Source organism: Corylus avellana, chromosome 7, assembly GCF_965113065.1.
Source record: "Corylus avellana chromosome 7, dhCorAvel1.hap1.2, whole genome shotgun sequence".
Classification (NCBI taxonomy): Eukaryota; Viridiplantae; Streptophyta; class Magnoliopsida; order Fagales; family Betulaceae; genus Corylus; species Corylus avellana.
The window spans coordinates 1,041,779-1,064,021 of record NC_142496.1 but is presented as its reverse complement, the minus strand read 5'-3'; the positions used below and the strand labels follow the sequence as shown (position 1 = coordinate 1,064,021).

The 22,243-nt window shown below is 37.0% G+C and overlaps 1 protein-coding gene and 1 pseudogene across 1 annotated transcript; both read left to right on the top strand.

Moving 5' to 3' along the window:
* The first annotated feature begins 937 nt into the window (after positions 1-937).
* On the top strand, positions 938-2,058 carry LOC132183593 (uncharacterized). Its single transcript, XM_059596942.2, has 2 exons — positions 938-1,015; positions 1,460-2,058. Exons 1-2 carry the CDS (start codon positions 991-993, stop codon positions 1,783-1,785), a joined length of 351 nt encoding a protein of 116 aa, XP_059452925.2. The 5' UTR covers positions 938-990; the 3' UTR covers positions 1,786-2,058.
* A 17,771-nt stretch (positions 2,059-19,829) lies between these two features.
* On the top strand, positions 19,830-20,995 carry LOC148584311 (class V chitinase pseudogene; annotated as a pseudogene).
* The last annotated feature ends 1,248 nt before the right edge of the window (positions 20,996-22,243 follow it).

Here is a 22,243-nt window from a genome sequence, read left to right as displayed (position 1 = left end):
ATCAACACCAGTAGAAGCAGCCATGAGCCTAGAAAATACTTCCATAGCTAAGCCACATCAGCTTTGAACACCAAAGCGAGCAATTTAAATGAAAAACACTGGATCACAACCAAAATAAAAGAGATCTGAAGCCCATCACCCTCTAGGCCTTCTACAACGAAAACTTACTAGCAGTTGTGATACAGAAGGAGTAACTTCTGAATCTCAGAGCAAAAAAATAAAATAAAAAATAAAAAAAGCAAGAGACCAATGTTTTCAGAGCACAACAATTTCACATTGCTGTGATGGTGGAAGCAGAGGAACGGAGGCAGTGGGGTGGTGTTCTTGAGAGGGCAATGAGTTTTAGATCTCTTGTTCTTTAGGTTGATGGTATGTGTGATCTGGTGTGGCCGATCGATCTTTACTCATTCAATGGGTCGGATTTACAGAAAGAGAGCCAATCGTTTTGACAAGGTGCCCATTCTCTTCATTACTGTCCATTGCTTTTTCAGTGCGCCAAGAACAAATTCGTTTCTGGAAATAATGCAATTCCATACAAACAAAAAAACGAGGATTGCATTTCTTTTATGGAATCTTTGGGGCCAACTCTGCAAAAGCTGATACTAAAGTCTGTTAATTTAGAAGATGGAAGGAATCTTGCTTTCTCCAAGCCTATCTATAAGAAGATAGAAGGATAGTCTTGTTCGTATCTTGTGGCCAAGCCTATCATTTCGTACGTCATGCACACATTATGGAAGCCTGACGCAGCCACAGATTCGTCATGATCCTAGCTACAATGGCGGTCATGATTAATGGGGCAACTATTATCATTAATCAATCATACCAGATAATTTTAGTAGCAAGTAAATTACTACAAGAGAGCTGGCGAAGGGTAAAAAGGAAAGCCTATATATACACGCTTGCACTCTTTTCTCAAACCTCCAAACTAGCAATACCTCTCATAGTCTATAAGCCTATCGCAAGGTCTTCTACTGCGTCGCCTTCCCTTCAATGGCTTTAATATTTAATCAACTTCGTAAGTGCATGCATCTTCGATCATTCTAACTTATTATTTATGTTTAAATCTAATTTACTTGTAAGGCATGAGTCTATCATGCATGAATGAAAAAGAATAAAGAAGACATTATATATATATATATATATATATATATATATATATTTGGTCATTTAGTTGAACCACTTCTTAAGGCCTTCGAACCATTATGAGGCTTCAAAGCCTTAATGGTGGTTCGCCGCCTCTTATAGCCAGCTTGGGGTTATTGTTGATGTTTTAAGGTAATTATTAGGTGTGCTCGTCTTTTTGCTATCTATGAAATGTTGATGTGTCGGCATGTAATTGGAATGTTTAAAATAAGAGTTTTACCCCATCCTAATAGAAATTAGAGTACTCTTCCAATTTGAATTTGTAAGTCGTCATCATTCTAACTTGTAATTCTTATTGTTGTCGCACTTTCTCTAGGATGTTTGCCACAAGCACCCGCACCGGCACCAGCACTGGCACCAGCACCGGCTTCGACCGACACTAGAAACATCACCAGCGGCAACACCCAAAGCGGCAACGCCACCGCCGGCAATGCCACTAACACCAACTTCACTGCCGTCGACTTCTCCAAAACCAACTTAACCGGCGTCAACACCCAAGGCAGCAACGTTGGCATTGGCAAGTTCACCAGTGGCGACTTCTCTGGCTGCAACTTCATCAACGGCAACACCACCAACAGCTACACTACCGCCGGCAACGCCACCACCGGCAACACCACCGGTGCCAACATGTTCCGTTACTAGTTGGTCAAGCTTCCATTATAAACAAAAAGGAAAATAATTCCTATGTTGCATTTAGAAGCTTGTACTATCCACGATAAGGCCAGGCCAATTATCATATGTCTTAGATGCGTGTGTACTTCTAATATAGAAGTTTGTTTTATGAACAATAAGGCTTGTAATCAGATATAGGTCATGTTAAGAAGCATGTATTATCTACGATAAGGCCAATTATCAAATATGGTGTGTTGTAAGGCCAAAAATCAGATATGTTGTATTATTTGGAACATATATTGGAGCTTGTATTACGGATAATAAGGGTAATAATCAGATAAGTTGTGCTATTTGTAACATAGAAACTTGTATTGGAAACGATAAAGCCAATAATCAAATAACTTGTACGATTTGTAAATATTGTGCTATCAAGAATAAGAACAATATTATTCACCCATAAAAGTTCACACTGGGGTTTCAGCTAAGGCACAATCCTAGGCTATAAAAGTACTTGCCGGAATTTGGTTGGGCTCCATTGAACGTACGTTGAGCAAACTCGTGCAAATTTAGTTGAAAATATTTTGTTCCTAATGTCGATGCTTTCCTAAATAAATTCTTTGTTTCAAGTAGTGACGAGAAAACAAAACATAAAATGTTTTTTTGAAAATTTTGTCTTTTAATATCTTGGGTAGACCATATATGATAATTATGATCTATTTAAGTATTAGATTTTTACATTAAAATTTATAGGCGATTGTCGTTGGGATTATACCAAACATTCTCACAAACCAAAATTATATTTTTTATGGTGTAATAACATAGGCAACCCCTCATTTGCTTACAACAAATACATGTTTATTTATGCATATGAATAATAGCTCATTTCGTACTCGATTGTGAAGTTTACTTACTAAGTCTTAGACTTACGCATCATTTACGACTTGTCAAATTGTTTATTTTAGGAAGACCCATTTTTAAAGGATGAATGTTAGGAGTCTAGTTTGCAGTTCTAGGTTTGATTAAAGTAACTATATTTAAATTAGTCGCACCAAGCCTATCCATTGAAATTAGTAACTATATTTTCTACTCAGTTCCCATGCGCCGGATACCACTTTCAGCGCGCCCACACCCCTCCTCGAAGCGCTTCTCATCTCAGAAATAGTGCCAATATATAGATCATGGACCGATGAGTCCAGATCCGCCAAGATCCGGCTTATCAGACATACTACTCACCGCCACGTGCCATCCGGAATTAAAAATAAATAAATAAATAAGGATCCAACCTTTTTAACCCGGTCTATCCGGGTCAGTTTTCTTTTCTTTTTTTTTTTTTTTTTGGGGGTCTATGGCCCTTGTATCGAGCCCACTTTCAAGGTCCGATACACTTTAGTGATTCTCCAGCCAAATGCTTGGCCCAGTCCACTATCCTAGCCTTCTGCCACTAGCAATTGCCGCTAGCAGCTGCTGTCACCTGATGTCGCCGTACTGTCCGGCCGCCCATCTTCAGCCACATTTTCTGGCCAAAAAAAAAAAAGAAGATGAAGAAGAAGAAGAAAGAAAGAAAGAAAGAAAGAAAACAAAGAAGAAAGAAAGAATCGGTTAAGAAAATAAAATAAAATAAAATAGCCCAAAGAGGCATGTTGGCCCAAGTGGCAAAAAAAAAAAAAAAATTCAAAAGAAGTCATAGTTGCCCGTATCTTTCGGCTCTTAATTTGTTGGCCCCATTCATTTGGTCTTTTATTGGTCCTTTGTTGACCTATACCTATTTTTGGCCCATTGTTGGCCCATTATTTGGTGGTCTATTGTTATATTTAACACAGACCCATATTTTGGCTTTTGTGCTATTGTTTAAAATCCTGGCCCGGCCTTTGTGGTATTGTTTAAAACCCAAGCCCTTTTTAGCCCATAGTTGGCTTCCTTTTAAGGCTCATGTTTTGGCCCATTCTGGCCAAAAGTTGCCGATGTTGAAATCTCGACCAAAATAGCCGAAGTTCACAACTGTCGATGTTTCCAATTTCGGCACCATCAACTCCAGCCACCTCCCTCAGCCGCCATTGCCTCCAACGAGTTTCTGGCCACCATCTCGGTTTCCGTCACTAATCAAGAAATAAACTCAAGATTTTACAAGTCTGTACCTTGAGTTAGAGAGGAATGTTAGAGAATATTTGGGCTTGTCCCATATTGCAAATGTATGAGAATCTCTCTCTCTTTAGCTTCTATGTATTGAGGCCTCCTATGTACTATCATGGGAGTAATTATACGAGGATGGAGTAATTATATTATAATGAAAAGCATCTTGATCAGCAAAACATAATGGAACCCAAAATAATAATAATGACTTAAAATATGGCTGTATGCCTGTATGTATGTGGTTGGAGTATTATATTTATATATATAGTTAATTAGTCAGCTTGATATCAGCAAAACTTGATCGATGGAATTCAAAATGAAAAACGCGCGTGTCATAATTCATTAATTACTTAAAACTAAGATGGTGTTGGTACCAGAACTATTAATTTTTATAGTCAACCCGAATTAATTAATAAAGTATATACGTGTCAAAATTGATTAATTGCAGTTAGTTAAAAATACCCAACATGCATCGATCATCGTACTACTTTGTGGCTATATGTGCATGTGGTTGGATATATGGATGGAGTATTTTTTATTTACAATTAATTGATCAATCATCTAGATCACCCAGCCCAAATAAGTTGATGTTATCCAAAATAATCAAGAACGTGTCAATATTCAATATATGTATTATATATATTTGGCTGTGTGTACATATGTCATCAGTGCATGTGGTTGGATGGAGATTTCAAAAAATTAATTTCACTTCAAATCGATCAATATGGATCATATTATCATCAATATTTCGTTTTTCTTCATTTAACGGTTTTGATGGTGGTACGTCACTTAAAATTTAAATAATATTTTAACATTTTCCTTTAATAAATAAGGTTCAACACATGAATGAAATATTTAATTGAAAAAAGAGAGGTAAATGATAGCTGTTACTGTATGCATTAGGGAACCAAAGTTATACCAGAGGTCGTTAAGGATGCACAAACCCTATCAAGAGGGAGTTAATTAAGGGCTCGAACCAAACATACATAGGATGATCGATGAGTTCTTTTCCAGATTGTGGTATTTTTATGGTTTTTATTTTTGTTATAACTATTTTCAGAGTTGTATTGAGGTTTAAATTGTGGCTCGATCATATAATTGTATTAGTTCTGCATTATGCTATTTCTTGTACTTTGGTAGGTACGTATTTAGGTAAGTCTTTCCCACTTAACTACTAGTTTGAAATTCAGCTTGAAACTCTCCAAGGTGATTATTTTTGTTTAATTAATTATGGTGCATGTGCTGCAAATTGATGATTTTTTTTTTTAAAAATAAAAAAATTAATTTTTTATTTTTTTAGAGTATAATCTAATGTGGTTGAATTTTTATTTGAAGTATAAGTCTAACGAAATTAGCTGATGTGTCAGCTCCTTATTGGTGACACAAAATGTGACTTTTGTACAACCTCCTTATGTAAGTTATTCTCATAGTTAATTAGTCAGCTTGATATCAGCAAAACTTGATGGAATTCAAAATGAAAAACGCGCGTGTCAAAATTCATTAATTACTTAAAACTAAGATGGTGTTGGTACCAGAACTATTAATTTTTATAGTCAACCCAAATTAATTAATAAAGTATATACGTGTCAAAATTGATTAATTGCAGTTAGTTAAAAATACCCAACATGCATCGATCGTCGTACTACTTTGTGGCTATATGTGCATGTGGTTGGATATATGGATGGAGTATTTTTTATTTACAATTAATTGATCAATCATCTAGATCACCCGGCCCAAATAAGTTGATGTTATCCAAAATAATCAAGAACGTGTCAATATTCAATATATGTATTATATATATTTGGCTGTGTGTACATATGTCATCAGTGCATGTTGTTGGATGGAGATTTCAAAAAATTCATTTCACTTCAAATCAATATGGATCATATTATCATCAATATTTCCTTTTTCTTCATTTAATGGTTTTGATGGTGGTACGTCACTTAAAATTTAAATAATATTTTAACATTTTCCCTTAATAAATAAAGTTGAAGACATGAATGAAATATTTAATTGAAAAGAGAGAGGTAAATGATAGCCGTTATTGTATGCATTAGGGAACCAAAGTTATACTAGAGGTCGTTAAGGACGCACAAACCCTATCGAGAGGGAGTTAATTAAGGGCTCGAACCAAACATACATAGGATGATCGATGAGTTCTTTTCCAGATTGTGGTATTTTTATGTTTTTTATTTTTGTTATAACTATTTTCAGAGTTGTATTGAGGTTTAAATTGTGGCTCGATCATATAATTGTATTAGTTCTGCATTATGCTATTTCTTGTACTTTGGTAGGTACGTATTTAGGTAAGTCTTTCCCACTTAACTACTAGTTTGAAATTCAGCTTGAAACTGTCCAAGGTGATTATTTTTGTTTAATTAATTATGGTGCATGTGCTGCAAATTGATGATTTTTTTTTTTTCTTGACATATCCGCACAAGAGGGAGAGGGTGATTCGAACTAGTAACCTTCGATTCATTAGGCGTGGTCCTAGCTGATTGAGCTACCTCTTAGGACAAATCGATGATCCCTTTAAATTTATTTATATATGTAAATACGTCTTTGGAAGTGTGTCTATTTTAATGATTAGTTTAATTAAATTTCGATGGCTTTACATGCCTAGCTCCCAGTGGAGCCTTCATGTATTGAATCCCTATAACTAATTGGAGTCTTCATGTATTGGATTGCTGTTAATGGAAGCGTCAGTGGGCTAGCTAGCTGACTTATACAATGAGCCAAATTAATTTGAATCCGTATAAACTTATTGGAATCAATATAGAGATAGACTTATTTATGTTTGATTGCCATGTTGCATATAGAGATGGACTTAATTATTGGAATATAGTTTTTTTTTTTTTGGCTGTATGTATGTCATATGGTTGGAGTATTATAATTATAATGAAAGTCAGCCGAATTAAGTTAATGGAATCTCCAAATGAATTAATAAAACGTGTCAATATTCATGAATTGCTAATTAAAAATACCCTAACGTGTAACTGCATGTTAACAATATGCAATCCACAGCCGACGACTTTCTCGTCATAATCTCGTTGATGCATATCTTGTTAGACGATTTCTTTTAAAAGTTAATAATAATATTCTCAAATTTAAGGGTGATTTTGAAAGCTACATTATAGCTGGAAGGACAATAAGAGAATATTAGAAAAGCACCTAGCATTTCCCTTTTTTTTTTAAAGGCTAAACTGGTTTTTCAAGACATAATTTTAAACACTAAACCCATCAATTCTAAAGACTAAACCAATTTTTTAAGTAAAAACTAAGCATTAAATTAGCTTAATTAAGGGCATTTAATTATATTTCACTAATTTTCCTTATATGTGGTTAAGTTCAAAAATTTAATGTACAATATTATTTTATGAATTTACAACTCTCCAAAACTATAGAAAGACAACATCTAAAAATTAAAAAACATAATACATTAACTACTCTTTTTTTTAGTTGAATCTTTCATATTCATTTATTAAAAAAGGATCAAGAGCATAAGCTCTTAAATCAAAGAGAATAAAGCTCTGATAAATCATAGCCAAAACTATGAGGTTATAACGCCACAAAGACAAACATAAAAATCATACAATCAAGTCATATCTATGACTTCAATATCCACTAACCTATGTCCAAGCTTCAGTTACGGAACAAATTTGCTCCAAAAAGACTCAATCTAATACATAGGTAGCTCATATTCTCAACTTTTATTTCTCTGGCCATGGGAGCAAAACCCTCGCACCAAACATGTGAGATATTTAAGTTATATAAGCCAACATTAAAGGATAAAAGATAAAGGAAGAACAACATAAAATTTGAAATTCTAATTAGGGACACTGAGAATTCAAGTATTGCTTTAATGCTTTGAGCATTGTTTGTGAAGTTCATTAATTTTTGGTTCGCATCATTTTGATATAACATTCCACTACATATAACAAAAAACGAATTTTATACAAAAAAACAGGAAGAAAAGGAACAAATACTAACAAAGATCATAATTTTGAAATGATTTGAAAATTATCGCACAATCCTGCAGGATTTTATAATAAACATCGGTGCCGTAGAAGTGATCGATCCCTCCTATGTCACACACTATTGCTATGTCGAGAAGGATTGGATTGGCTTGGTAAGAATAGCATCTTTGATAACTCTAGATATGACATGGAAAATGGATTGCTTGGTTTCTTCGCATGGCATGTGACCAACGACGACAATAATGCCTGGACTCTTTCAAACCAAGGTAATTTATTAATTACCTACTTTATAATTTTTTCAATATGCATATTTCTTACTTTATAATTTTTCAATATGCATATTTCTCTTTCGATTTCTACTCTTCAATCTATCATTAATTAACCATCCTATAAACCTAACTTTTTGTAATCTAGCTATATATATATATGTACGTACGTGTATTAATTCATTTTTACTCTTAATATATTCTCGTAGCTTCCCTTGCATGGAACGATGAAGATGTCGCACGTGTTTAATTAGAAGTTAGCTTCTATATATTATCCAGATAAAATAAGGGCCAGTCATCGGTACTTGTGTACGCATTGCAAGGCCAATTTATTATCAGTTGTGTTGTTTTGTTTCCTTGATACTGTCTACCAGTATCCTTGCTAGCTTGTTGTTTTTGTAATTTTATGTTAATTGGAATAAAAAGTCATTAATAACATTGTTTTTTTTCAATTTAGAAGAAAACTCTGTCATTTCTCATATGGCATTCATGCATTACAACTTATGTTATATATAGTGGTACGTCACTTAAAATTTAAATTATGTGACAACATATGTGCTAATTCATCACGTATTATTTAATTAATATTTTAACATTTCCTTTTAATTAATAAGTAAAGCTCAAGACATGAATGAAATATTTAATTAAAAAGAAAGATAAACGATTGCTACTATTATACGCATTAGGTAATCTGGGCTGTTAAAAAATTTTAGAGCATATGAGCCATTAAATATTTTAACAGCATGTGCATGTGCTCACAATACAAAATTCTGTAATAGCATATTTTTTTTTTTTTTTTTGAAATTCTAATCTCATTGATTCATATCAAAACGGTGAAGCAAATTGCTCCCTCGTTATTACATCAGAAATACATTCCGGTGATTCATTAAACCAACATTTATCCATATCACTTTTGATGGCTAATCGAGATAAAATGTGTGCTGCACTATTACCCTCCCGTCTAATAAAAGACAGCTGCCAGTGCTGGAACGCCTTCAGCTCATGCTGAATATCAGCACTAATTACACCCAAACAGCTCCAATTTTGCTCCTGTGACTGAACGGCTTTAACCACTTCGTGTGCATCCCCCTCGAAGTGAACCTTCTCCACTCCCAAGCCCTTACATAATTGGACTGCTAGCAGTGCTGCCCTCGCTTCTACCAGTGTTGATTCAAGATGTCCCACCATGGTTTTACTCCATGCAGCAACAACCTTTCCCATCTCATCTCGCACCAGTACCCCTAATCCCATCCAGCCTTTCTCCTTCGCAAGGGATGCATCCCAATTTGCTTTGACCCACCCCGTGGGTGGCAATCTCCATTTTGCTTCCGGCGCCACATCATTGAGTCGAAAATGTGAAGAGTCTTCTACCTCAACAGCTCGTGCAAATTCCTCTGCAGCAGCTATTGTCCGATTGACTAACAGATTGGGATGGGTCAGGCTACCTCCATGTACCACCTCATTTCGACGCAACCACAATCTCCTTGCAATCCCTACAAAAATCTTGATTTCCTCTTGGTCGCAAAGCTCAAAAACTGCAGTCACAATCTGGAAAAAAGTGTCACCTGAGGTAGTGCTCCTCTTCTGTAACTTTTTGCATCCCACACTCCAAGCATCCATAGCAGATGGACATTGCCAAAGAACATGTAACACCGTTTCGGGGTCTCGTGCGCATAAGGGGCACAGTGGGTCAGCTATAATTTTCCGTTTAAACAGATTGCTCCTGGTAGGTAAAATCTCATGACACGCTCTCCACAGGAAATTTTTTTCGGCACTAGGAATTTTCAAACCCCACAACCTATGCCACACCACAGATGTACCCACTGGATTTGAGCTTGCAGCAGCCTCCTGTGCTTCGAGTTCCTTCTGGATGTAGTAGGCACTTCGAACCGAAAACATACCAGTTTTTGTTCCTCGCCAGACCCGAATATCTTCACTGTTTATAGAACTAATAGGCAGAGATAGAATCAATTGTGCTTCCTCGCTTGTAAAAATTCTATTCACCAGTGTAGTGTCCCACCACTTCGTATCCTCATGTATTAGATCACTAACCTTGGCATGAGAGTCCAGCACAACTGGTGGAGATTGCACCATGTATGTTGATGCTTTTGGAATCCATTTCTCTTTCCAAATGTGAATCTATTTACCATTTCCCACCCTCCAAATCATCCCTTCTTTCAGCAGCCCACATGAACCATATATACTCCTCCATGCAAAAGACGGTCGTGTGCCAAGAGAAGCATCCAAAATTGATTTCCCCGCATAATATTTGCCTTCCATAATCTTAGCTATAAGACTATTAGGTGTCTTCCACAACCTCCAGCTTTGCTTCGCCAATAATGCTTTGTTAAAACATCGAAGATCTCTGAATCCCATTCCTCCCATCTTCTTAGCGATGCCCATGCGACTCCAACTCATCCAATGTAATTTGGAATCCTTGTTGAAATGGCTCCACCAGAAATTTTGCATAAGTTTATTAATTTCCAAACATAAAGCTCTCGGAAGGAGAAATACACTCATGCAATAAGTAGGAATTGCTTGAATTACTGCCTTGATAAGAATTTCCTTCCCAGCTTGAGAAAGAAACTTTAACTTCCAATCCTGTAATCTCTTCCAGATGCGGTCCACAATACTCCTAAAAGCCGCAATGCGTGATTTACCCACTAGAGCAGGCAAACCCAAATACGTATCATAGCATTGCGTGGTAGGGATCCCCGCCGCCTCACTTATTCGTTCTTTGTCTGCCACAGAGGTATTTTTGCTAAAGAAAATAGCTGTCTTATTGCAATTCAGCCGTTGCCCAGACGCTTCTTCATAAGTCCCTAGAATGCGGGTTAATTGAGTCCATTGCTGAATATTAGCCCTGCAAAATAGAAGACTGTCATCTGCAAAAAACAAATGGCTTATTCGGGGTCCCTGTTTTGAGGTAGGGACACCCGTTAATGCTCCATCCTGATTGGCCCTTGTCAACATCGAGCTCAGTGCTTCTGCACACATGAGGAAAAGGTATGGAGAGATAGGATCCCCCTGCCGTATTCCCCTCGTCGGCTGAATATGTCCACATGGAACCCCATTCACCACTACAGCATAGTGAACCGTTTTGATACACATCATAATTAACTGTATCCATCGTGGAGCAAAATCCATCTGCTTCATTACACCCTCCAAGAACCTCCACTCTACCCGGTCATAAGCCTTACTCATATCCAATTTGACCGCCATAAAACTCTTTTTTCCCCCCATTCTAGTGTGCATGGTATGAAGAGTTTCATAGGCGGCCAAAATATTGTCAGTAATAAGCCTTCCTGGGATAAAAGCACTTTGTGTGGGTGAAATGATCAGAGGCAATATTTTTTTCAATCTATTTGCTAAGACCTTCGAGATTAATTTGTATAGCACATTACACAAACTAATAGGTCGAAATTCAGTGACACATGTCGGATTCTTCACTTTAGGGATTAAGGTAATATGTGTCATATTTAAATGAGGAGGCATAACTCCACTATTAAGTGTATCAACAACAACTTGACATACCTCATTACCCATAGTTTCCCAATGGTTTTGGAAAAAACCAGCCGGAAAACCATCCGGGCCCGGTGCTTTAAGTGGTGCCATTTGGTGAAGAGCATAGCCCACTTCTTCCCTGGTAAAAGGTTGCAGCAACTCATCATTCATATGACTTGACACCCTTTCCTCAAGGTGCGCTAAGCACGGTTCCATGTTCCCTGCAGGACTAGCAGTGAATAAATCTGAAAAATAATTCACAAAAGCCCTCCCCACATCATCAAAAGAATTCCATAATACTCCCTGCTCATCTTTAATCGTAGAAATTTGATTTAATTTCCTCCGATAATTAGCACAAGCATGGTAGTATTTAGTATTCCTATCTCCATTTTTCAACCATTCGGCCTTCGCTCGCTGCTTCCACTTTAAGTCTTCTTGGTCAAGCAAAAGTTGTAAATTCTGCTTAACCAATTTAATATCATTCACTGCCACCTCATCTTCCCTTCCTTGCAGTAAATTCAGTTTGTCCCGTAAGTGGCCTATAGTGTCTTGTGTAGAACCCCGAATCTTTTGCTGCCATTGTAAAGATTCTTTTTTGCATCTTGATAGTTTAAGATTAATGGCATCCCAACTACCCCCTAATGACGTAGAAGCCGACCAGACCTGGTTGATTTTCGTTTTATACCTCCTATCAAGGGCCCACGATGCTTCATATCTGAATCGGCGATATTTATAATTCCCACGCTGCTGCCGTATTAGGGAAAAAATTAACACTGCATGATCCGAATTTGTTGACACCTCCACCCTTACCTCCACATCAGGGAACAACTCTCTCCATGCCACATTAGCCACTCCTCTATCAAGACGCTCTTTAACCAATTCAGACCCATCTCTACAATTACTCCACGTATATTTGGGACCGCGGAAGCCCAAATCTGAGAGTTCACAATCTTCCAATGCCACTTGAAAAAGCCTCATTTGGTTCGATGAACGACTACTTCCACCCCACTTCTCTGCATTGGAAATAACCTCATTGAAGTCACCTATGCAAATCCATGGTGTAGGAGGAAGCCGACTCAATACTTTTAAGAGTTCCCATGCCTCATGACGTTTGGTAACTTCCGGGTGTCCGTAAAACCCCGTCAATTTCCATTGAACGTCTGAATTCGGAGATTGGATAATACCATTAATATGCCTTTGACTATAATTTTGTATATCCACAACAACGTCATCTCCCCATAAAAGGGCCAATCCCCCACTTTTTCCGACACAGTCCACCACAAATAAATTAGAAAATCCTAATTTATATCTGATCACCTCCATTTTGACTTTCCGTAGTTTGGTTTCCATAAGGAAAACCATACTTGGGCGCTTTTCCTTCACCATCCGGCAAAGGTCGTGAACTGTTCGAAGGTTCCCAAGCCCTCGATAGTTCCAGCTTATGATATTCATTGCGGTCGGCGGGGCTGTTCCACAGCCTCCGCCATCCCCGAACCATTTTGAAATTCTGTCGGTGTACCCATGGTCTTACTTTCCATCTCCAAAGCTATGTTTTTCACCACACCACTAAATTCCCTTTTTTTGTTTTGCCCAGACTTATAAGAAGACAAAGTCCTCTCAGCAGAACCCTTTTCAGCACTTGATTGACGTGTGAAAATCCCCCCATGCCGCCCATACAAACCTTCTTCAGTGCTTATTTTTTCGGACGAGCTCCCACTGGTTGCTTGCATTGTCTTTGCCACGTCAGAGAGATTTGGGCCCATATACTTTGGAGACAAATTGGAATGGACTATTGGGCTTATATTGGAGCAGTCCGATCCATCACTAGCTGGCCTCCTTCCTGCCACCTCATTCCTCTGGTGATGCATGACAGCTTTCCTTTTATGAGTATAATTTGTCATAACTGCCCCATCTCCCCCTTGGTTCATTCTTTCCTTCTCCAGGAACCGCATATCCCTCCTTTGATAATGATCCTCTCGACCGTTTTCATTCCCCCTCCGAGAATCCTCCCTTTCCATAGATATCCCTAGTTGACTTCCGCAATTCATGCCAGAAAGATTGTTTCTTTCCTTCTGCACTTTTGGACGTTTAGGGTTTGGTGGCACCTCAGCCAATCCACCATAGGACATCTCAGCCGCGCCGCCTCCCTCTCCCTTGCCCAGCCCGTCTCCGCCATGGGTATTATGCCAGAACGTTTCCTTGGCCTGCTGCTCATGCATGGTTGGCCCAGTCCGTGCTGATTGTCTTCCACCTCCCCTATCCTGCCTGCGTGTTGGCGATGACGCCCTCATCCATGGGCCGTACTCCGTTGGAGTCTCCTGATGACGCAGATTGCTTTTGAATGGACAACCAGTTTTTTCATGATTGATAATCCCGCAATGGAAACAAAGCTTTGGGAGGCGTTCATATTGGAATGCAATCCATTTCGACTTGCCCTTCACCTTTAGCATTCTACCTCGTGCCAAGGGCTTTGCCAAATCAACCACAATTTTAACCCGAAGGAATTCACCCCAGCCGATACCATCCGCTTCCGTATCAACCATCTCTACTTCACCCACAGTAGAGCCTATCCTTCTTCCAGTCGTCTGATTCATACATGCCAATGGAAGATTCACCATTCTCACCCAAAATGCTGCTTTCTCAAAAGTATATTCCAATGGCGAACTCAGACCGTCAAAATCCTCAATGAGAAAGAGGCTCCCTTCGAAAACCCATGGTCTTCCATCCAAAATCCTCTTCTTGTCCCCTGCATTTGTAAATTCCACCAGGAACAGATTTTCTCCCAACACTTGGAATGAAAATGAACCCAATGTTTTCCACCACCGCATCAATGTTTTTCTGATCGTCTCCTTGCTCACCATATGATTCGTGACCAGTTTTCCAAGCACACAAAACTGTCCCCGCTCTACTCCTTCTTGTATTTCTTCATCCGGCGTATCCAAATCAATGCTTTCTTCCTCCGTCAAAGACAGATTCATCCACATCTTGGCCAAGTCCTCCATCGTCGTATTGATAATCCAATCGGTTACTTCCACTGTCTCAAAGAGGCATGGAATACTTTTCCTTCTCTCCTAGAGTTTCTAGAGAGAAAACTTCTCACAACACACGGATGTTGGTGTTGTTTGTTAATAGTGTAATAGCATATTCAGTATATGGTAATATATACTATTAAAACTTTTTAAAAAAATATATACAAAATTATAAAATAAAAAAATAAAAATATATATATATATAAAAAAAAAAAAAAAAAAAAAAAAAAAGACCTATCTCATATATGATGATTCTATTATTTTCCCAGTATAGCATGTAGCAGGATACTTATGACATGTTTCTATCTCATATATGATGATTTTAGGTTCAGTTCAAGGGGCGGATAATAGGATAGTTGTAATTAACGGGAATCAGAACGACAATCAACAAAAAAATTAAAAATTGGAGATTGATAATGATCGTTTTGGTTATAATTAAGTACTGCTGCAGTTTTTCTTCTCCTTGTGTCGGTTATTTAAGGAAGAGAAAGCTAAAATCAAAAGGTAATTTCTTTTTTGTGCTCGTTATAATTAAGTAGAATTTGTTATTATTTACTGCTTATTTTACAAAGAAAAAAAAAAAAAAAAAAAAAACCTTTTCTGTCTTTTCTTTCTCCCTTGGTCTTCACATGGATGGCGGAGGCAGATCAAGAAGCAGATGGCAAAGTCAACAACAAAGCAGCTACACGAAACTTCAATAGCAATATTGTACCTGATCTTCAAGCCTTTAGTTATGCTGATAAGATTGATGATGGTGAAGAAATTCATAATGAAATAATAAATTGCGAAATAATAAAATAAGGCACAAGATTTTTACGTGGTTCGATTTATGACTTACACCCACAGATAAAGCTCTAAGGGTTACATTATGCTTTTCTTCAATGAATAATTCTACAATACAAATGGTCCCTATTTATAGGGACGGGAGATAATATAAAATGGTATGATTGATAAAATCAAATCAGGCATATTTAATTATGATTTGATTTTATCAATTAAATACAATCAATGCTAATATATTCCTGTAATATCACAACATATTCTAACATTTCCCTCAAACTCAAGGTGGAAGGTTCTAGAACCTTGAGTTTGATTTGATTTGATTTTTTTGTTATTGCAGATAGCAGCACTTGATGGTGGTGAGTAGAGGTGGTCGGCGACGATGATCTGAGATGATCTTCAATAACAATTGGCCAACTATAGGTTGAAATTGGCCTGAATTTTAAACAATTCCCGGCAGATAGTTTCATTGTAACACACAGGTAGAGATCCATAGTTTCATTGACAACAAAATGAAACCACTCAACAATTAGAGGATCCAACCTGCAGAGGTTTTAACTCCCACTAAAAGGATTCTCCCGTCAAGCTTAATTATTGGGTGCTGTATCTAATTTTGTGATCATTAATTAATTAAATTGAACTGATCCAAACCGGGACTTTGTATTTGTATGATAGATATAATTTGAATGTAACAACGGAAACAATATACGTATATACACCACTTAATTAATTTGTGGCAGTATGCATATGTGCATGTGGTTGGATTAGTATTATATTTAGTTAATTAGTCATATGATATTGGCAAAATTAAACTTGATGGAATCCAAAATGAAAAACGTGCGTATCAAAATTCATTAATTACTTAAAACTAAGATGGTGTTGGTACCAGAACTATTAACTTTTATAGTCAATTCAAATTAATTAATAAAGTATATACGTGTCAAAATTGATTAAGTAGTTAATTAAAAATACCCAACATGCATCGATCGTCGTACTACTTTGTGGCTATATGTGCATGTGGTTGGATATATGGATGGAGTATTGTTTATTTACAATTAATTAATCATGTTGATCACCCAGCCCAAATAAGTTGATGTTACCCAAAATAATCAAGAACGTGTCAATATTCAATATATGTATTATATATATTTGGCTGTGTGTATATATGTCATCAGTGCATGTGGTTGGATGGAGTATTATTTACAATATATATATATCTTTTAAAAAATTTTAAATAATCTAGTTAGCTGGATTCCTAAATAAATGTAGACAGAAAAAAGATTTCAAAAAATTCATTTCACTTCCAATAATGGATCATATTATCATCAATATTTCGTTTTTCTTCATTTAATGGTTTTGATAGTACTGGTACGTCACTTAAAATTTAAATAATATTTAAACATTTTCCCTTAATAAAGATGGTTCAAGACATGAATGAAATATTTAATTAAAAAGAAAGAGGTGAATGATAGTCGCTATTGTATGCATTAGGGCACTGAAGTTATACCAGAGGTCATTAGGGACGCACAAATCCTATCAAGAGGGAGTTAAGGACTCGAACCAAACATACATAGGATGATCGGTGAGTTCTTTTCCAGATTGCGGTATTTTTATGGTTTTTATTTTTGTTATAACTATTTTCAGAGTTGTATTGAGGTTTAAATTGTGGCTCATATATCATTGTATTACTTCCACATTCTGCTGTTTCTTGTACTTAATTTGGTAGGTATTTAATAAGTCTTTCCCACTTAACTACTAGTTTGAAATTCAGCTTGAAACTCTCCAAGGTGATTTTTTTTTTTTTTTTTTTTAAATTAATTATGGTACATGCATGTGCTGCAAATTGATGATCCCTTTTTTTTTTTTTTTTGACATGTCCACACAAGAGGGGGAGGGGGATTTGAACTAGTGACCCCCGATTCATTAAGCGTGGTCCCAACTGATTGAGCTACCTCTTGGGACAAATCGATGATTCCTTTAAGTTTATTTATATATGTAAATACGTCTTTGGAGGCGCGTCTATTTTAATGATTAGTTTAATTAAATTTCGATGGCTTTACATGCCTCCTAGTGGAGCCTTCATGTATTGAATCCCTATAACTAATTGGAGTCTTCATGTATTGGATCGCTGGTAATGGAAGCGTTAATGAGCCAAATTAATTTGAATCCGTGTAAACTTATTGGAATCAATATATATAGAGATATATTTATTTATCTTTGATTGGCATGTTGCATACAGAGATGGACTTAATTATTGGAATATTGTTTTTCTTTTTTGTGTGTGTGTGTGTGTGTGTGTGTGAGAGGTCGAAATTCACAACGTCCGGGACCACGTTTTGGCTGTATATGCACGTGGTTGGAGTATTACAATTAACCATCTTGATCAGCAAAACTTGAAGGAATCCAAATTAAGGGTTAAATACTCCATATCCTCCTAGGGTTTCCCAACTTTATTTTTTTCTCCCTGTGGTTTCATTTTTATCACAGGATATCCATGTGGTTTTGATAAGTGACCAAATTAGTCCATCCGTTAGGACTGACATGTGGACCAATCAGACGTCGACACGTGACACATATTTAATTTTTTTTTTAAATTAAAAAAAAAAAAAAAAAAAAACAGAAAAAAATTGGGGGTGGCTCTTGGCCATTTGGGGGTTGGGGGTGGCTGAAACCATCCCCAATGGTGATTGGGGGTGATTTCGGCCACCCCCTTGGAGCCCAAGGGGGTGGCCGAGCCACCCCCATCCGGCCATGGGGGTGGCTCGGCCATCCCCAATTTTTTTCCGTTTCTTTTTTTTTTTTTTTAAAAAAAAAAAAATACATTTTTTTTTTCTAAATTTAAAAAAAATATATACATTTTTTTAATTTAAACAAAAATTAAATATGTGCCACGTGTCGACGTCTGATTGGTCCACGTGTCAGTCTTAACGGTCAACTAACGGATAGATTAACTTGGTCACTTATCAAAACCACAGGGACCTCCTGTGATAAAAATGAAACCACAGGAGAAAAAAAATAAAGTTGGGAAACCCTAGGGGATATGGAGTATTTAACCCCCAAATTAATAATAACATCGTGACAATATCCATTAATAATTACTTAATAATTACAGAGAGAAAATTGCAGAGTCTACTTGCCTCGTGCAGCTCGAGATATCTAGCCCACATGTTTGGGACAAATGGAATTTGCAATTCCTTTTGTGTAGGACTAATCCTGTATACAACGGGTAAAAGTTTTTTTTTTTTGTTAGACAAGTGAGACCGAGACCCGTAACTCTTTTTCTGTAAACCTATTCGAATTGCATACAATTTAGAACTGTAAAAGAATCATAATGTCGTATATGATGGGAAAAAAGCTTCCTTGTTTTTCTTCGTTTGTATGCAAGTTTATACAAACGAAGAAAAACCACTCAATTGAAGGATCCAAGCTGTAGAGGTCTGAACCCCCACTAAAACGATTCTCTGTGCTGCTTAATTATTGGGCGGTGGATCTAATTCCTGAGCATTAATTAATAAATTGAACTTATATAATAATAATAATAATAATATTCAACTGATCCAAACCGGGACTTTGTATGATAGATATAATTTGGATATAACACTTAATTAATTTGTGGCAGTATGTAATCAAATGTGCATGTGGTTGGAGCTGAGTATTATATATAATCAAATAATTAGTCATCTTGATATATATCAGCAAAAGTACTTGATGGAATCCAAATGATCAAAATTCTTTAATATTACTTAAAACTTGAATATGTAGGTAATTAAATTAATAAATTACGGTCGTCCATATATGAGATAATGATATGGATGGGGAGTTAAAAGAGGATGAGATTAGAATATGTGTCAAAGTAGAATTGTATTTAATAGCAAGAGTACAGCTGTGAATTAGGAGGATTAAGTTTAGATGTTTTAAAATTAATTACGTTGGCCATTAGGTGGGTATTTACTTTCTCCCTGCAGGCCTGCAGCTTAAGTAGTAGTGCCCCGCCGGTCGATCTCATCTCATTCAATTGAAAACAGTTAATATATATTATAAGTAGTTAATTTTCTAGGTGTATGCATATGTGTGCACGTGGTTGGAGTAAAATTATAATTAGTTAATGATGTTGATGAGAAAATTAATTAAATAAACTAATATTCAGTAATCATCTTGATGGATGAGCCGAATAATAAATAAATCCAAATTAAGTTTATGGAATCAAAATTAATAAATAATTAAGAAACGTGGGAATCATGCATGGATTTCTTCTATAAAGAAAAGCCTTTTTGCATAAAAATATTAGTATAAATAGCATGAAGGTGCAATGGACAAAAATCACTGGAGCGAGCCAATTTCTTCTTCTCTCTCAAATACCTACTTACCCATCATTCATCAAGATCAAGATGACCAGCAGCACTGCTGTGAATGCCGGATATTGGTACTGCAAGGGTGACTTGCAGCCGGAGAACATAGATTCCAGCCTTTTCACCCATCTTTTTGCTGCCTTTGCCGATGTCGACCCTGGCACCTACAACCTCAGGTTTCCTACCGGGTATGAGACTCGGTTTCAATCCTTCGCAAAAACCGTGAAGAGCATCAACTCTGATGTTAAAGCCATTTTATCCATCGGTGGAGACACTGATCCTTCCATTTTTGCCACAATCGCTAGCGATTCTAATTACCGTAAAACATTCATAGATTCCTCCATTGATGTAGCCAGGGATTTCAACTACGATGGCCTTAGCCTCAACTGGCAGTATCCCGATCAAACGACCAACCTTGCCACACTCCTCACAGAGTGGCGAGCTGCCGTGGACAATGAGCCTGAGCTCCCTGGCAAGGCCAAGCTGCTTCTAACCGCAGCCGTCTCTGACTGCCCACAATATTATCCCATTGACGCTATCAAAAATTCCTTGGACTGGATCAACGTAATGGCCTATGACTTGAAGACCCCTCTCCCTGATTCCTCACCCAATTCCACTATACCGCCTGCTCCATTGCACAATCCAACTCTCTCTTCTCAAATTATTAGCGTGGACTCCGTCCTCGATGCTTGGATCGATGCAAAAGGCTTGCCGGCCAACAAATTAGTCCTCGGTCTTCCATTTCATGGCCGCAGTTGGCTTCTGGAAAATGCTGATAACCATGAAATATTATCATCGGCTAATGGAGCTGCGACTGAAGTAAGTGACCCCATACCTTATCGACAAATCCAGGTTTTTATTAAAGACAAACGTGGGGCAGAAGTGATCGATCACTCCTATGTCGCGCAGTATTGCTATGTTGGGACGACGTGGATTGGTTATGATGGTAAGGATATCATCTTTGATAAGGTTATACATGCCAAGCAAAAGGAATTGCTTGGTTACTTTGCATGGCATTTGGACGGCGACGACTACGACTACTGGACTCTTTCAACACTTGGTAATTATTTTATTACTATAATCATATTTCTCTTTGGATTTCTAGTCTTCCATATATAAATATATATCCATCAAATTAATTAAGAAAGCTAATTTTTACTCTTATTATATATATTGTCGCAGCTTCCCTAGCATGGAACAAATGAGGCCAATCTTCAGATATGTATGTTGTCCACAAATTAATAAGGTCAATCATCAGTTAGTACTTGTGTACGCGCATTGTAAGACCAATTATCAGTTGGGTTGTTTTGTTTCTTGGCCTCCATGAATACTGTTTGGCATTGGCGGTATCCTTAAATGAATTTGTAATGTTTCTTTCTGTTATCTCATCGGATGTACGATTCATCAGTTTTTTTTTTTTTTTTTAATAATAATAATAAAAAGCCATTGTTCGATCACATTTGTTGTTTTTTCTTAATTAAAATCCATTTCAGTGCTTGAAACTTGAAACCGTCAATAAATTGATATGAACCATTTTTAATACATGCTCTTAATAATATTACGCTTAAGAAACAGAAAGAAAGAAAAAAAAAAATTGAAAGTGATGGATTATCCAAATTAATGGTTTTTAATTTGTAACTAACAATTCTAATGGCAGTAGCTATAAACCTGGAGCCAATAAACATAAAATATATGGAGGAGGACAAATTTAAGGAGATATAATCCTCCCATTGTCAATTAATGTTGTGCATATATGGACAGTTCAATGGTGCCACATCCTTGAAAGCAATTGACGCAGATCGACGAGCCTCGTCTGCAGCTGTTTAGATGAAGCCCAACTCGAGAGTCCTCGTCTACTGCTAGTCTGGATGCTTATGTTATTTCCAGCTTTTTAGAGTTTTTTGTCTGTGGCCGTCGGGACGGCAATAAGCCCCATTAGAACGGGCACCGTAGCATTTCATAGCTGCGTTTCTGGAGGCTATAACATGTATTTATAGGCCCCCAAACCCTAAATCTAATAAAAGTACGTATTAAAGTCGGAAATTGTAATTCTATGAGGCCTGTTGGGACGGGAAATACCCCCGTTCAGACGGGCACTAAATAAAAAGTGCATAAATTAAACATAGTGCCGTCCAGCTTTCCAATCTTCTCTTTATTGCCCGTTTTGACCTAGTAAACTTCAGAATTTGCCAAAACTCCTAAAATATGGATTTGTAGATTTTTGAGTTAGCTTTCCAACGCCACCAAGGTCGCTCCAATAAGAGGTCTAAAACTTTAGATATGCCATTTTTAGTAAAAGTTTTCAGACGAAGATAACATTGCCGTCCGGACGAGCTTGCAGACAAGACTCTCAGGTTGAGGCTTGTCCAGATAGGCTGCAGACAAGGCTCGTCGATTTGCATCATTCTCCTCAATTTGGAGAGAATTTGCCCTCGAATTCGGCCGGTTCTTCC